This window comes from Salvelinus sp. IW2-2015, linkage group LG28 (assembly GCF_002910315.2).
Source record: "Salvelinus sp. IW2-2015 linkage group LG28, ASM291031v2, whole genome shotgun sequence".
Taxonomy (NCBI): domain Eukaryota; kingdom Metazoa; phylum Chordata; class Actinopteri; order Salmoniformes; family Salmonidae; genus Salvelinus; species Salvelinus sp. IW2-2015.
Window position 1 is genome coordinate 7,047,997 of NC_036868.1, and position 16,445 is coordinate 7,064,441.

General features: G+C 40.9%; 1 protein-coding gene across 10 annotated transcripts; it reads left to right on the forward strand.

Annotated features, from left to right (window-relative positions):
- Nucleotides 1-2,434: 2,434 nt before the first annotated feature.
- LOC111954165 (CMP-sialic acid transporter) lies at nucleotides 2,435-16,423 on the forward strand. Of its 10 annotated transcripts, none has more exons than XM_070435909.1 (13): nucleotides 2,436-2,820; nucleotides 3,957-4,359; nucleotides 5,232-6,260; nucleotides 6,365-6,484; nucleotides 6,583-6,675; nucleotides 6,786-6,835; nucleotides 8,794-8,974; nucleotides 9,493-9,652; nucleotides 9,764-9,916; nucleotides 15,054-15,120; nucleotides 15,225-15,401; nucleotides 15,651-15,785; nucleotides 15,963-16,423. In XM_070435909.1, exons 5-13 carry the CDS (start codon nucleotides 6,584-6,586, stop codon nucleotides 16,088-16,090), a joined length of 1,143 nt encoding a protein of 380 aa, XP_070292010.1. In that variant the 5' UTR covers nucleotides 2,436-2,820; nucleotides 3,957-4,359; nucleotides 5,232-6,260; nucleotides 6,365-6,484; nucleotide 6,583; the 3' UTR covers nucleotides 16,091-16,423. The 10 variants fall into 10 exon arrangements, with proteins under 10 accessions (XP_070292009.1, XP_070292010.1, XP_070292011.1 ...); XM_070435910.1 differs by having other exon boundaries at nucleotides 6,001-6,260; XM_070435907.1 differs by having other exon boundaries at nucleotides 3,957-6,260.
- The last annotated feature ends 22 nt before the right edge of the window (nucleotides 16,424-16,445 follow it).

Below are 16,445 nucleotides of genomic sequence, written 5' to 3' on the forward strand. Positions count from 1 at the left end.
ATTTGTAAGATACTTATTAACATAAAATAGACAGAGTACAGTCTTATTAAAATTAGATAATAGTATTTATTCTCGCAGCACGGTCCCATTTAACCATAAACAACAGTTTATATACAAAATATGACGTCATTGGTTACAGAATACAGCTCCTCTTGACCAAGATAAAACAGGTTCGAAAGTTCATTCCAACTCACCAGCGCACACACATGACACACAATATAATTTATTCTCCTGAAGGCTCACTATATTTATTACCACTTTAGCAAACAACTCAAGATAATGTAAGACCTAAAAAGTTACTCACTGCCTTATCTAAACATCTCAGGGCTAAGTTGGGTCAGTTCAACCATAGTTTAAACATCCTTTTTGTTTACTTTATAACCCACAGCACAAACCTCTCTAACTAAGTTGGAATGGTGTTTATTATGTTTTAATTACTCCTTGTTCATACTACATAATCCCTTCCTTATGAATTAACATTATTAATCAGATATAATAATACAGGATTAGAGTTTAAATTAGTTATAGTTTTATCTAAATGTAGAAATTGTTTAGTCATTATTCATAAAATTCCTAACGAGTGCACTGCGACTATTCAATAAAGAAATAGGGCTTACAGAGTGTTGTGTAGGAATATGACTCCTGAGAATCTAGTTGATTTCCAAAGGAAGAGCGCTTTAGAATGCAGGATCATTAAGTCTGTCAAGATAAATGCATGGAGACAGTTCTGCTCTACAATCGTCAGGGGTACTGAACTGGGGGATGTATGGTCTATGTTGAAGAAGATGACTGGAAGAAGCAAGCCCACTCGAGTTCCAGTTTTGATTGTGGGTCAAAAATTGTCCGTAACTGATAAAGAAAAAGCTGACTTGTTGGCAAAGACATTTGCTAGGGTACATAGTGGGGTTAATTTGGCTGAAGTATATAAGCAACGCAGGTGGGAGATTTTAAATGCTCATGTTAATGTATATAAGAAAAGGGATACTGTTGACTCTTCCTTGGATGCTGTTTTTACCATACATGAGATGTGTTCAGCCTTAATAGGCTGTGGATATACAGCCCCAGGTCATGATCATTTGTGCTGTGATGATTAAGCATCTACCTGATGAGGTCAAATAGGTTTTCCTGGGCTTATTTAATAAGATTTGGAGTGAGGGCCTTAGACCTTCTGGTTGGAAAAATTGAGTAATATTACCTTTTGTAAAGCCTGGTCAGGACCCTTCATGTGCTGATAGTTATAGACCAATAGCACTGACCTCTAACTTGTGTGAACTGATGGAAAAGATGATAGTCAATAGATTGTCATATTTCCTGAAACATAGAGGTTTATTGAGTCGATGTCAAATTGGATTCTGTAAAGGTAGATCTACTTTGAATGCATTAGTAAAAGTGAGAAATGAAGTTTAAAAAAACTCTGGTCATGAAAGAAGTAATGTCTACTGTCTTTTTTGACATTGAAAAGGCTTATGACGCTATGTGGAGAGAAGGCCTACTGATTTAATATGGAAAGACTTGGTATTGGTGGGAGATTATATAACTGGGTTTTGGCCGCCTTATTTAATTGCTCTTCAAGTTAAAATAGGATCAATTTTATCTGATGCCTATGGAGTTGACAATGGTATTCCTCAAGGCAGTGCTATCAGTCCTATTTTGTTCAACATTATGATTAACGATGTGTTTTCGAATGTAGGTAGGGGTATTGGGGCTTCCCTATATGCTGATGATGGAGCTATTTGGAAGAGGGGAAGGAATGTCTCTCGTGATCAAATCTATTCAACAAGCTACAGTGGATGTTGAAAGATTGTCGATTGACTGGGTTTTAAATTGTCAGTGGTGACAATTGTATGTTCTTCTCGAAGAAGAAAGTTGCTGATAATATACAGGTGTTTCTGTATGGACAGCCTATGGGGGAGGATTTCTAAGTACAAATAGTTGGGTCTATGGTTCAATGAGTGATATATATATGGAAATGTCATGTCATACATGTTGAAACAAAGTGTAAGAAGGTGGTGAATCTTATGCGCTTGGTCTCTGGTTACGAATGGGGTGTTGATAGACAATCGTTAATGGATATTTATAGAGCTCTGATCAGGACGACAATTGATTGCAGGTGTATAGTTTATGGAACAGTGGCGAAGACTTGGCTTCAGAAACTGGACAGAATCCAGTAAATAGCTTTAAGGATATGTATTGGTGCGTTTAAATCAACATCTGTATGTGCCTTGCTAGTGGAGGCAGGTGAGATGCCTTTGGATATATGCCGTAAAAATTGTCATTAGCATTTTGGGTAAGGTTGAAAGGCTGTGAGGTTGAGCATCTCATTGCTACATTTCACAGATGGATCCAAGGACCCAGTTAGTGGGCACACGGGAGCAGGTGTTTAAGTTCCTGAATTTGATGTGGAGTCACATAGGGCAGTGCACAATTGGACCAGCGTTGTCGGGGTTAGGCCGTCATTGTAAATAAGAATTCGTTCTTAACTGACTTGCCTAGTTAAATAAAGATAAAATCAAAAAAAAGTTGTCGGCATGCACATGTAACTTTGGTTTGCGGACTGCCATTATATCATTGACGAACATCAAGCGACTGCTTGACATTTATACATCCGGTGAAAAATCAGTCTCATTGTTCTATTTGTGAAACGTTTGGTGACAGGCTGGTTTACAGACAGGAGTCTCCGCCTTGGGACTGCAGCTGGATGCATCTTAGATGCAGACAGATGACAATGGTTTGAAGTCTGGTTCGTTTGTTATTCAACGTTAAATACCCATTCATTTTACAACGCACCATAACAATCAAGTTAGCTAACCATGGCTAACGGTAAGTGAAATTTGCAATTCTTAGCTACTTGCAATGCTAACGTTAGATAGCTAGCTAGTCTCTAATGTTTCGAAACTAAACGCAGCAAGCTAGCGCTTAAATCAGTAATATTATTGGGTATGAATTTATTTGCTAGCAAGTTAAAGTGTGTTTTATGTTGCGGACGGAAAAGAGTCATCGTCTGAATCGTGGAAGCGCAAATGCTATGTAGCTAGCTAGTTAGCCAGGTGCAGATTTAGCAAGGTGGTTCTTGCTAAACCAAAATCGCCCGGCTGCATAGATTGTTTTTGTAAACGAATTCAGAAAATAAAGAATCACGTCAATAAGTGGCCGTCCACATTAGCCCTTTTCAAACTGCATTGTTAAGCTTTATCCCTGGATTCACACTTGTATTCCAAAGCCCTGGGCAACCGGACAAACACAACTTGCTGATGCGACCAACAATCTCTCAGCCACGCGACCATTTGTTACATGTAAGGCATTTATTAGCATATTAGGTCCCCTTGCTGTTAGCATAGCATTTTGTGAATGTTTGAGGACATTGCTGCCTTTCTCTGACCTCGGAAACAAGGTTTCACTTTAGAAATGTGATCTTGCCCCTGCACAGAGAATGCTGTTCACGGACGAGACATCAACTTTTCTGATCCAGGCAAAAGCATGTAACAATATTATCATGGATGGTAATATCTAGATAAATGTCAACAGAATAAATTAATGAAAATCGACGGATATTGAGACCTGTGTGAAGCTAGCCACAATAACGATTAGCCACAATAGTGGAATTTGCGTTAGAGTCGAAAAACAGCAGGTCCGGGACATGGTATGCTACTCGGTGACACTCACAGAACACAACTGTAGAGTTTGTTAACAAATATTAGCGTCTTAGCTAATTTTATTTGAAAGACGAACTGCTTCAAAGACAATGTAATCCATGATGGACTGGCATAGTTGTTCATTACCTATATTATCCCAATGGTGATGCAGCTTTACACATTTAAATCAGCCCAACGCCCGCCTTGACATGTGCCAAAAATGCATAAAGTCAATCGCTTGGCCTGATAAGTATAAATACAGTAAAGTACACACTAAAGAGTAAAAAAAACATGTAAGCAAAATAGTGTTTACATTTTTTTTAGGCACAACGGCAGACTTCAAAGAATTGGCCAGGGCATTCACAGAGTTGGTCTGATGGTGCCTGCTAATGTCATCGACCTCACCCTTTGCTTGAGGAACAAAAGAGGAAGCCCCCCCATTTGTGCCATGTCATGAGGATACCTGGACCACCGATTGAGATGTGCCTTTTTAAGTAAATCAAGTGAAAAGGAGACTGAAGTAGGACTTTAATTTTTGCTCCTCCAGTTACACAACCTCCCTTCCAATCTCTAATTTGATAGGCCTACCTGTAAAATGGGAGGGGTGTCATATCCCCTTAACCAGAGAAATGGGACAACATTTACACACACTTTGGTTGACTCAGCTTGGCGATTCAACTTTCAGCTTGATCTCAATTATTGGAGAGAGGCCTCATTGCTTTATCAGGTATGAAGGGTGTCAATACAGTGCTTTTGTTATTGGTCAATTTTGTTGTTACTAGTACTCTTTGTATGTTTGCTTATGTTGTTAATTTAATAGGCCTACATCAAATTTTATTGGTCACATACACATTTAGCAGATGTTATTGCGGGTGTAGCGAAATGCTTATGTTTGTAGCTCCAACAGTGACATGAGTTGGGGTCAATGTGAATTGAAGTCAGTCAATTCAGGAAGTGATTTGAATTTACAAAATGGAGAGAACTTGACATAAATAGCTTCTCCTTGTCCGCTTATTTAGAAGTAAATGGAAATAGATAAGCCTACCTCTTAAATTATTGCATTGGAATATAATTTCTCAAATTGACCCCAACACTGAGGCCTAAATTCAATATTTAAATGAGATGAGGATCTCACTGCGTTACATGCATTACGGTTCCATAGGCTCTCCAATTCACCTTCATTTACAGTTTTACTCTGTTCAAGTAGACAGTTATCAATAGTTTGTTTCTTTGTTATTAGTCATTCAAAATGTACAGGCCTACAGTATTTGGCACCCTCTGTTGGTGATTTGCAGGATGTGCAATGATACACGTAAAAGGAGGGCTGTGATTGCCTAATATGGTCCATTTTATAGAGAGAAATTGGCATTACTTTAAAACTAGCAGAGATCCAACTCTGGAACTTTGATATGCCTGTAGAGTATGTTCAACAATATATTGTAACATTCCCATTCAAAATATTTATTTTTATTCATGTAAGAAAATTGTTACTGAAATCAAAATACTGCTCTTATTATAGGGCAAGCGGTAAAGCTTGATATGACATGTAGTCAGTGATATGTGGCCCAAAATCATGTTTAATGACATTTCATTTTTCAGTCATGCAAGACTTCATGTATGCATATGGTTCCCGCCATAGAGCTAACAATAGGCCCCAATCACCACACAACCCACGCCACAAGTCCCACTTGCCGCGGCTGAGAGATCTTGGGTAAAGAGGCAAGAATTGTTTTATTTTGCATAACTGTTTAAATGCTTAAAAAAATGGACATACTAGAAATAAGGATTTCTCTTTTGTATTGCATGTTCCTTGGTTTAATAGTTGAGTTTTATTTCCCCCTTATTATTTGTATTTCACAGCAACACCTACAGTCCACAATCTTAATTTAGTTTGAGGATATGTATTTCTAAAATGTTTATTGTTACAAAAACTTTCTTTCCTTAGTTTGTCCTGGTGGTCGGTAATTCTAATCTTTGTGCCTTAGTGGATGATATTGTGCCCATGTCAAACCGAGCTGGTAGCACAGGTCATGCTGACCTGACTTTTGGCTTCATGTCCACTCTCCTGGAGCCAGAGCTCCACATCTGGAGGTAGATGTTTGTGGGATTGTGTCACCACAAGGCCTTGTCCCTGCCATTGTCTGTCTCTTAGCTCCTGGTAAACAACTTTACAGACAATCCATCCATCGATCAGGCAGGGAAAAGGTTTAAAGAACTCCTCCATGCTGCTCTGTTGAAGTGGACTGAGTAAATCCTTAATTACCATTACTAGTAGCATAAAGGCATGACGTAAGTGAAAATCACAATTTCAACGACCATGTTTTGCAAAGGACTAAAACCCTGGAATGTTACTTGTAATTATTTGCAGGTCTTTGTACATTACTTCCCACGTCGCATTGACGTCGTAAAGGAACCAAAGTACCAGTAGTAGCTGGCATTGGAGTATGAAGACCAAGCATGGGAGCTAGGTGTGACTTGTGCCTTCCCACTGGTTCCCCTGGTCCCACAATAAAGTACACCTGAGTGATGATTATGGGATTGCAATTTTGGCCACGCTGATCAGACACTTCGTTTGAGGGACTGCAGTGCATGGCTGCTACTAGGCCTACTTCTGCTGGGATTTAAAGTGTAAGAAGATAACTTCTCGTTTTAATCATCACTTTTTTCAACAACAAAAAATCTGTATTTATGCATAGTCCAGTCAAATGAAGTGTCTAATGCATTCATTTCAGGATGGGGGTGGAGGCAAGATTGGCCAGATCTCCAGGACAACTACTTCTAGTGCACCCCCATCAGGACCCCCTCTTGCAGCCCCACCTGCTCCTCCAATGGCTGGCCTTGTGATCCACAGTGTAAGATGTTAGATTTTAATGTGATTGTTCCTAATTTTCTCTGCATGTGCACTATCCAGACCACAAATTATAGGTGTCTAATACCTAAATTATTTCAGCATGGGGGCAGAGGCAAGGTTGGACGCCCAGTGGCTGTTGCTCCATCAGTTCAGCCGTGTGGAGGCAAATAAGTACTTTCAGGCAACCCGCAGGATATGTTATGTACTGTTATTGGTAGAAATGTCATCAATATATGTTTAAGTGTGCATGTGTTAAAGTATATAGTAATCAATGCGAAACCTAAAATATCCATATGGTTACAGGGTGAAGTGAACAGTGCTGTTATCTGCAGCCCCAGGATCACCCTTGAGGGTCAGTGTGACAGGGAGGTGGATGTCCTGTTCAGTCACCATTCTACCACACAGATTTTTTTACTAATCAACTGCTCAACATTACCAAGAGTATTAGAATCTGGTCAGAACAAAATCTCGAACAGCCTGCAGCTCGTAAAGAGCAGGTGGGGGCAGCCTTGATGGGTGAACTGTTATTCTTCAATCTACTTTATTCTACATTTCATGGGCGTATGTTGATTTGTGTATTTTCCAGGAGCTTGCTCGGTTGTCTTATTAAAAAGAGATCAGGGAAGAATTTGTCAGTTTCTCCTATATTGGCTCAAATTGGTTACTGTTTTTGACTTCCCTCTGGAAAGTTGTTTCTTTAAATAAATACTGAATAAAACATTTCTGTTGCAATTTGTTATTATTGGGTATCTTAAATACTGTCACTGAGTAGGCTGATAACCGTGGACCTAAGATCCATAGGTAAGGCTGTACATTGCAAGATGAATGTTCAATACACTGTTGGTTGAGTGGTGAACTTAATGTGGCTAGTTTCACACCGGTTTCAAAGTCCCCCCAATAAGTGCATTGACGCTAATATTTGTGAAAACTCTTCACAGTTATGTCCTGTGGGTGTCACTTATATAGACCGATACCCCATTTCATGGGTGAACAATCTCTAGCTTAGGCTCTACTGTCCAATATGAGTTACATTTACATTTAAGTCATTTAGCAGACGCTCTTATCCAGAGCGACTTACAGTCGACACGTATTATAGGCTTAATGTGGTTAATTTCGCACTGGTTTTAGAGTTGCACTGTAAGAGCTAAGATGCTAATATTTGTGTAACCTCTACATAGTTGTGTTCTGTGGGTGTCACCGAGTAGGCTGATACTCCATTTCATGGGTGCACAATCTCTAGTATAAGCTGTATAGTATGCCCCCAATGCAGATGTGGGGATTTGAAGTTTTTATCTGTTAACAATTGTATTTCATTTTGGATTTTTTTGCCATATCTAGTCCAAATATGGCTTGATTCTACTGTTTGGAAGGCTCCTGTGTGGTGCAGCGGTTTAAGGCACTGCATCTCAGTCCAAGAGGCGTCACTACAGTCCCTGGTTCGTATCCAGGCTGTATCACATCCGGCCGTGATTGGAGTCCCATAGGGCGGCGCACAATTGGCCCAGCGTCCAGGTTTGGCCGGGGTAGGCTGTCATTGTAAATAAGAATTTGTTCTTAACTGACTTCCCTAGTTAAATAAAGGTGTACATCACTTTCAATGGGGGACTTTCATTTTGAATGCAAAACCCAAATTCCACTATTGTGACTTCCTTATTGTGGCTAGCTTCACACAGGTGAAATTGAGCATTTGCTGCCCTTCCAGCTGTAGAGTTGGGAGACTTTCAACACACCCACTCGCCTGCTACCCATACTTGAGAGTTTGCTGCTTCAGTTGGCTAGCTGCCTATGTGAGATGTTAGCCAGCCTGCATAACACCTGTTTTTGTTGGCCATAGCAACCAATGTATTTTCACAGATGAAAGTATTGTTTTTTTTGTCAGGTTTTTGTCCTCAGATGGAAGGATGAAAGGGTATACATTTACTTATCAAAATAGCTACAGAACGCATCACAAGCATATGCAAATAAAGTGCAGCTTTTCTGATTGGACAATGAAAATGAGTTGTTCTGACCCCTTGTCACACTGGCTATTTTTGCATCATATGTTTCTGGGGCTAGCCCCGAAAAGTCAGTGCTAACCTTGCTCCTGAGCAGGGCCAGCTAGCCCATTTTTTAGAATGTTCAAGTGTGAACACTCACTTAGCCCCAGGCTAAAATCTCCCTTAGCCCAGGACTAAGCAGGCTCTTAGCCCTGGGCTAAGGTGCAGTGTGAACATGCCTAGTATGTGTGATTTCTGGTTTCTTGCCTCACTGACCTACTTTCTGTCAACTTTACACTTTCTGCTGTCAAGACTCTCTGTCCTCTCCCCACAGAGCCAGTGAGTGTGGTGTTCAAGGTGTACTGTCTGTCAGTGATGACAATGGTGGCAGCAACTTACACTGTGGTGTTACGATACACAAGGACAATATCATCAACAGCTATGTACTTCTCTACAACAGCAGTATGCGTCACAGAGGTTATTAAATTGTTCTTGAGCCTTGGGATGTTGACCAAGTAAGTAGGCTTTATCTAGGGCCCAGCTTTGCCATCTATTCTATATCCTGTGTTTTCATGACAGGCCAAATAATGTTCCTAATCCATGTGTAAACTAAACAAGTGATTGCTATCCAAGTGGTCTCAGCCTTGAATAAATATATAGAATACCCTTGAAGGGATTGACATTATGGTTTGCCATATTGCCCGGGCAAGTGACCTGAGCAGTTGCAAGTTGAGCCTACCCTCTGGTAGCCCCATTAGGCAGATTATATATATATATTTTTTTCACTGATTACCAACATGCAAAGAATTCCAGTAGTCGTATTTGTTGTTCCTCCTGTGTGTAGGTGAAAATACGTTAATTAAACTGATCATAATCTTCGAGCAAACAAAGAATACTCCTGACTTGCCCGATAGGCGAGTGCCTTTCAGACCTTAAATGTCAATCCCTGCCTTGTATTGAGTATTTTGTTGAAAGAATTAATGCCCCAGTTGCTCAACTTTTGTATATGTTTGTCTTAATTTTCACCTTGCAGAGAAGCTGGCAGCTTTGGCAGGTTAAAAGCATCCATAGTTGAACATGTGTTTCAGAGTCCAAAAGAGCTGCTGAAACTGAGTGTTCCCTCTGTGGTCTATGCGATTCAGAATAACATGGCCTTCATTGCCCTGAGCAATCTTGATGCAGCTGTGTATCAGGTATTAACTTGAAATTAAATGATTTCTTCAGAAAACTGCACATTAATAATTGACTTGTATACTTCCTTCCTGGTACATATGCTCACTGTTCCACTGCATCTCCCTACCAAGGTGACCTATCAGTTGAAGATCCCGTGCACAGCCCTATGCATGGTCCTAATGCTGAATCGCTCTCTCAGCAGGCTGCAGTGGTTGTCTGTCTGCATGCTGTGTGGGGGTGTTGCTTTGGTCCAGTGGAAACCTGCAGAGGCCACTAAAGTCCAGGTACCCTTGGTATTTGTCTAGCATTCTTTTTTTTAAATTTAACCTGCATTTATCTAAAAACACCCATTTGAGGTCAGAAGACTTATTGTACAAGGGAGACCTAGCCAATGGGCATGTCAAGTGTATACTGGTTCATTGATGATGTTCTAATTAAACAATAAGGCACGAGGGGGTGTGGTATACAGTGCTTTTGGAAAGTATTCAGACCCCTTCCCTTTTTCCATATTTTGTTACGTTACAGCCTTATTCAAAAATGTATTAAATTGTTTGTTTTTTCTCAGTCTACACAATACCCCATAATGACAAAGCAAAAACAGGTTTTTAGAAATGTTTGCAAGTTGATAAAAAGAAAGAAAATCGGACCCTTTACTCAGTACTTTGTTGAAGCGCCTTTGGCAGTGATTACACCCTCGAGTCTTCTTTGGTATGACGCTACAAGCTTGGCACACCTGTATTTGGGGAGTTTCTCCCATTCTTCTCTGCAGATCCTCTCAAGCTCTGTCAGGTTGGATGGGGAGCGTCGCTGCACAGCTATTTTCAGGTCTCTCCAGAGATGTTAGATTGGGTTCAAGTCCAGCTCTGACTGGGCCATTGACACTCCTGCGTTGTCTTGGCTGTGTGCTTAGGGTCGTTGTCCTGTTGGAAGGTGAACCTTCGCCCCAGTCTGAGGTCCTGAGCGCTCTGGAGCAGGTTTTCATCAAGGATCTCTCTGTACTTTGTTCCGTTCATCTTTCCCTCGATCCTGACTAGACTCCCAGTCCCTGCCGCTGAAAAATATTCCCACAGCATGATGCTGCCACCACCATGCTTCACCGCAGGGATGGTGCCAAGTTTCCTCCAGATGTGACGCTTGGCATTCAGGACAAAGAGTTCAATCTTGGTTTCATCAGACCAGAGAATCTTGTTCCACATGGTTTAAGAGTCCTTTATGTGCCTTTTGGCAAACTCCAAGCGGGCTGTCATGTGCCTTTCACTGAGGAGTGGCTTCCGTCTGGCTACTCTACCATAAAGGCCTGATTGGTGGAGTGCTGCAGAGATGGTTGTCCTTCTGGAAGGTTCTCCCATCTCCACAGAGGAAGTCTGGAGCTTTGTCAGAGTGACCATCAGGTTCTTGGTCACCTCCCTGACCAAGGCCCTTCTCCCCCGATTGCTCAGTTTGGCTGGGTGCCAGCTCTAGGAAGAGTCTTGGTGGTTCCAAACGGCTTCCATTTTAAGAATGGTGGAGCCCACTGTGTTTTAGGGGACCTTCAATGCTGCAGACATTTAGTGGTACCCTTCCCCAGATCTGTGCCTCAACACAATCCTGTCTTGGAGCTCAATTCGTTCGACCTCATGGCTTGGTTTTTTCTCTGACATGCACTGTCAACTGTGGGACCTTATACAGATAGACTTTCCAAATCATGTCCAATCAATTGAATTTACCACAGGTGGACTCCAAGTTGTAGAAACATCTCAAGGATGATCAATGGAAACAGTATAGCAAAGGGTCTGAATTAGAGGTCGACCGATTATGATTTTTCAATGCCGATACCGATTAATCGGCCGATTTATTTAGATTTTTTAAATATATATACACTGCTCAAAAAAATAAAGGGAACACTTAAACAACACAATGTAACTCCAAGTCAATCACACTTCTGTGAAATCAAACTGTCCACTTAGGAAGCAACACTGATTGACAATAAATTTCACATGCTGTTGTGCAAATGGAATAGACAAAAGGTGGAAATTATAGGCAATTAGCTAGACACCCCCAATAAAGGAGTGATTCTGCAGGTGGTGACCGCAGACCACTTCTCAAGTTTCCTAATTGCTTCCTGGCTGAATAAGTTTGGTCACTTATTGAATGCTGGCGGTGCTCATCACTCTAAGTAGGTAGCATGAGACGGGAGTCTAACAACCCACACAGAAGTTGGCATCAAGGTAGTGCAGCTCACTTCAGATGGCACATCAAATGCGAGCTGTGGCAAAGGAAGTTGTGCTGTGTCTAGTCAGCGATAGTGTCCAGAGCATGAGAGGCGCTACAGGAGACAGGCCAGTACAGTCAAGAGAGACGCTGGAGGAGGCCGTAGTGAGGGCAACAAACCAGCAGCAGTACCGCTACCTCCGCCTTTGAGCAGAGGAGCACTGCCAGAGCCCTGCAAAATGACCTCCAGCAGGCCACCAAATGTGCATGTGTCCAGCATATGGTCTCACAAGGCTCTGTAGGATCTCATCTCGTACCTAATGGCAGTCAGGTACCTCTTGCGAGCACAATGGAGGGCTGTGCGGCCCCACAAAGATAATGCCACTCGCCACACCATGACTGACCCACGCCAAACCGGTCATGCTGTAGGATGTTGCAGGCAGCAGGAACGTTCTCCATACGCGTCTCCAGACTCTGTCACGTCGTGTCACATGTGCCATCGTGCTCAGTGTGTAACCTGCTTTCATCTGTGAAAGCACAGGGGCGCCAGTGGTCTAATTTGCCAATCTGTTGGTGTTCTTCTGGCAAAGTCCAAAACGTCTGATCTGGACGGTGTTGGCTGTAAGCACAACCCCCACCTGTGGACGTTCTGGCCCCTCATACCACCCTCATGAATCTGTTTCTGGAATCCGGTTTGAGGCAGACATGCACATTTGTGGCCTTGCTGGAGGTCATTTTGCAGGGCTCTGCGCATGTAGCTCCTTCTGCTCCTTCTTGCACAATTAAGGTGGTAGGTAGCTGGTCCTCGGCTGGGTTTGTTGCCCTCCTACGCCTCCCTCCACGTCTCCTGATGTACTGGCCTGTCTCTTGTAGCGCCCTCCATTGCTACGGGATCACTAGCGCTGACAGACATAGCAAAACCTTCTTGCCACAGCTCGCATTGATGTGCCATTCCTGGATTAGCTGCACTACCTTGGCCACTTGTGTGGTTGTAGAGCTCCGTACTTCATGCTACCACTAGCGTGAGCAGCCAGCATTTCAAAAGTGACCAAAACATGCAGCCAGGAAGCATTAGGAACTGAGAATGGTCTTGGTCACCACCTGCAGTAATCACTCCTTTATTGGGGTGCTTTTCTAATTGCTATAAATTTCCACCTTTTGTCTATCCATTTGCACAAACAGCATGTTGAAATTTGTTTGTCAATCAGTGTTCTTTCCTAAGTGGACAGTTGATTTCACAGAGGGTGTGATTACTTGAGTTACATTGTGTGTTTAAGTGTTCCCTTTATTTTTTGAAGCAGTTAATATATTATATTATATATTTATCAAACATACATTTTGTATAGAATGACAATTGCAACAATACTGAATGAACAATTGAACACTTTTATTTTAACTTAATATATCATACATACAATACACAACACAGCTCTGAAGTGACAATGATACTTGGAAGAGTCTGCTTAGGGAGACAAATACTCCTCAACTGTTTGATATAAAAATAGAGTTGTAAGTTACCTGTGATGTGAATGTGAAAAACAAACTTTAATTCTATAGCAGGAAATCCTATTTTAATTAATGGCATGGTAAGAATTGACAACAAAAGTGCGAGTCCATAGAATCCCAATGACACCAGCAAAAATCTGAAAAGCGGTTCCCTTCATTTATTCCATACGATATTTTTAGATTCACTTAAAATAAGTCTCTGTTCGTGTAGGCTTACATACACCGTGCCAATATAAACTGTGTAGATATCACATAGGAAAGGTAACTCGATCAATTATGAGCTAAATATAAACGAAGATAAACCAATTGTTAGAGTGGATGTATGAAAATGTTGACATAACGTTACCTTAATCCTAGTGAGATTTACACGGGTATCAAAACGTCGAGACGGTTTAAGCCTGCACGGGAAACACAGACTTATTTTGAAGTAGATCAAGACATTCTCTATGAAGACATGAACGGTAAATAACGTAAGGAACCCCTTTTCAAATTCAGCCGCAAGTTATATTACAGGAATATAAACGCGTCGACTATTTCTCTCTAAACCATTATACCTTTGACTAATCTGGAATACTATTCACTCGAAAAACAAAACGTTTATTCCGTTCCGTATTTACTAATTGGGTGGCATCCATGGTCTAAATATTCCTGTACATTGCACAACCTTCAAGTGTTGTCATAATTACGTAAAGTTCTGGGAATTAGCTTCGCAAAGAGCCCAAACTGTTGGCATTATACCCTGACTCTGCGTGTCAATGAACGCAAGAGAAATGACACAATTTCATGGTTAATATTGCCTGCTAACCTGGATTTCTTTTAGCTAAATATGCAGGTTTAAAATATATACTTGTGTATTGATTTTAAGAAAGGCATTTGATGTTTATGGTTAAGTACACATTGGAGCAATGACAGTCATTGATTGATTGTTTTTTATAAGATAAGTTTAATGCTAGCTAGCAACTTACCTTAGCTTACTGCATTCGCTAACAGGCAGGCTCCTCGCGGAGTGCAATGTAATCAATGCAAGATTGGATCCCCCGAGCGGACAACGGTTAAAAAGCTGTCGTTCTGCCTCGTTTCTAGGCCGTCATTGAAAATAAGAATGTGTTCTTAACTGACTTGCCTAGTTAAATAAAGATTAAATAAAGGTGTAAAAAAAAAACGGTGCCCAAAAATACCGATTTCCGATTGTTATGAAAACTTGAAATCACCCCGATTTAATCGGCCATTCCGATTAATCGGTCGACCTCTAGTCTGAATACGTTTTTATTTTAGATACATTTGCAAGAATTTGAAAAAATCTGTTTTCGCTTTGTCATTATGGGGTATTGTGTGTAGATTGATGTGGATAATTTGTTTTAAATATATATTTTAGAATAAGGCTGTAACCTAACAATGTGGAAAGAGTGAAGGGATCTGAATACTTTCTGAATACGCTGTATGGCAGTTATACCATGGCTAAGGGCTTTTCTTATGCACGATGCAACGCGGAAGGCCTAGATACAACCCTTAGCCATAGTATATTGGCCATATACCACAAACCCCTGAGGTGCCTTATTGCTATTATAAACTGGTTACCAACATAATTAGAACAGTAAAAATATTTGTTTTGTCATACCTGTGATATATGATTTGATAAAAGCCAATCAGCATTCAGGGTTCATAATGGCTTGTTTAGAATCCAAGGATTTGATAAGGATGTTACACATGTTCTAATCTTATTAGGTTGAGCAGAACCCTTTTTGGGGGTTCATGGCCATTGCTGTCGCTGTATTCTGCTCCGGATTTGCAGGTAATGTATCTTCATTTTTATCTTCATACCTTTAATAATCCATAACATCATTTATGACGGTAATGGCAGGTTATATTTAATGGTGTCACTTTGTGTTTGAACAGGTGTGTACTTTGAGAAAGTCCTGAAGAGCTCAGACACATCTCTATGGGTGCGGAACATCCAGATGTACCTGTCTGGCATCGTGGTCACCCTCGCTGGTGTTTACATGACTGAGGGTACTCAGGTTATACAGAAAGGCTTCTTCTATGGTTACACGCCTTGGGTGTGCTTTGTAGTTTGTGAGTCAAATTTCAAGCTTGATACATAAACACAATCATGTTTTGTTTTTTTCAGCAGCAGTTTTCACAAAGTGCTAAATAGATACCCATCCTAAAACCCCAAAGAGCAAGCAAGGCAGATTTTTATGAAATTAAGGTTTTCTTACTTTTCTACCATGCCTGGGGATGTTTATTATAAATCGTTTTTTATTTTCCTAACCTGAATTTGTCTTGTACATTGAAGTTACATTTGTTATTTTATCCTTCCAGTTCTGGCCAGTGTGGGTGGTTTGTACACATCAGTGGTGGTGAAGTACACAGACAATATCATGAAAGGCTTCTCTGCTGCAGCCGCCATCGTTCTCTCTACTGTGGCATCTGTCGCTCTGTTTGGGCTACAGATAAGTGAGTTGATCAATCAGATCTCTGTGGGCAGGGACTATCATGAGTTACTGTTCAGACACTGGGCTTTGACACTCAAGTGTTAGTATATTGTATAAAAATAGAATCTGACCAACATATTTTGGCTGTGAGTGAATTTATAGTCCATTGCAGGTTTTCAGTAACCATCTTTTCTTTCAGCTGTTAACTTTGCCAGTGGAGCAATGCTGGTGTGCATCTCCATATACCTGTATGGACTCCCAAAACAAGACACCACCAAGCTTCCAAGAGCAGACAAGGATACCAAGCAGAAACTGATCACTGTTTGAGGCCTGGAAGAACTTAAAGGTTTATGGCCTTGCCTGACCACTGAGCTGGACCTGCCCGAGGCAAGGAACTTTAATAATTTATCACTAATGCTGGAGCATAAGGGAAGGGATTTAAAAATACACTTATACTTCAATATTTTGTGGAGCTGAGGCATAGAAAATAAATACCTGTTTTTGTTGACTGTTACTGCTGTTAGTCATGGACAATAGTTATGAATCTTTGTCAGTCATTCCACTTGTCACAGTACTAAATGTATATAGACAGCTGACAATCTCATGTTATTTGAAAGTCATTGTTGTAACTCATTATCTATAATGAACATTCAAAATACATTTGTTGACCCTCAATGTTACT

Bases quoted from the DNA above. Each gene is read 5' to 3' on its own strand.
- LOC111954165 (XM_070435906.1), top strand. From the start codon at position 6,679: ATGTTATGTACTGTTATTGGTAGAAATGTCATCAATATATGTTTAAGT. The intron at 9,653-9,763 runs GTATTAACTTGA...CTCCCTACCAAG, and splicing joins TTGATGCAGCTGTGTATCAG to GTGACCTATCAGTTGAAGAT. The intron at 9,917-15,053 runs GTACCCTTGGTA...TAATCTTATTAG, and splicing joins CAGAGGCCACTAAAGTCCAG to GTTGAGCAGAACCCTTTTTG.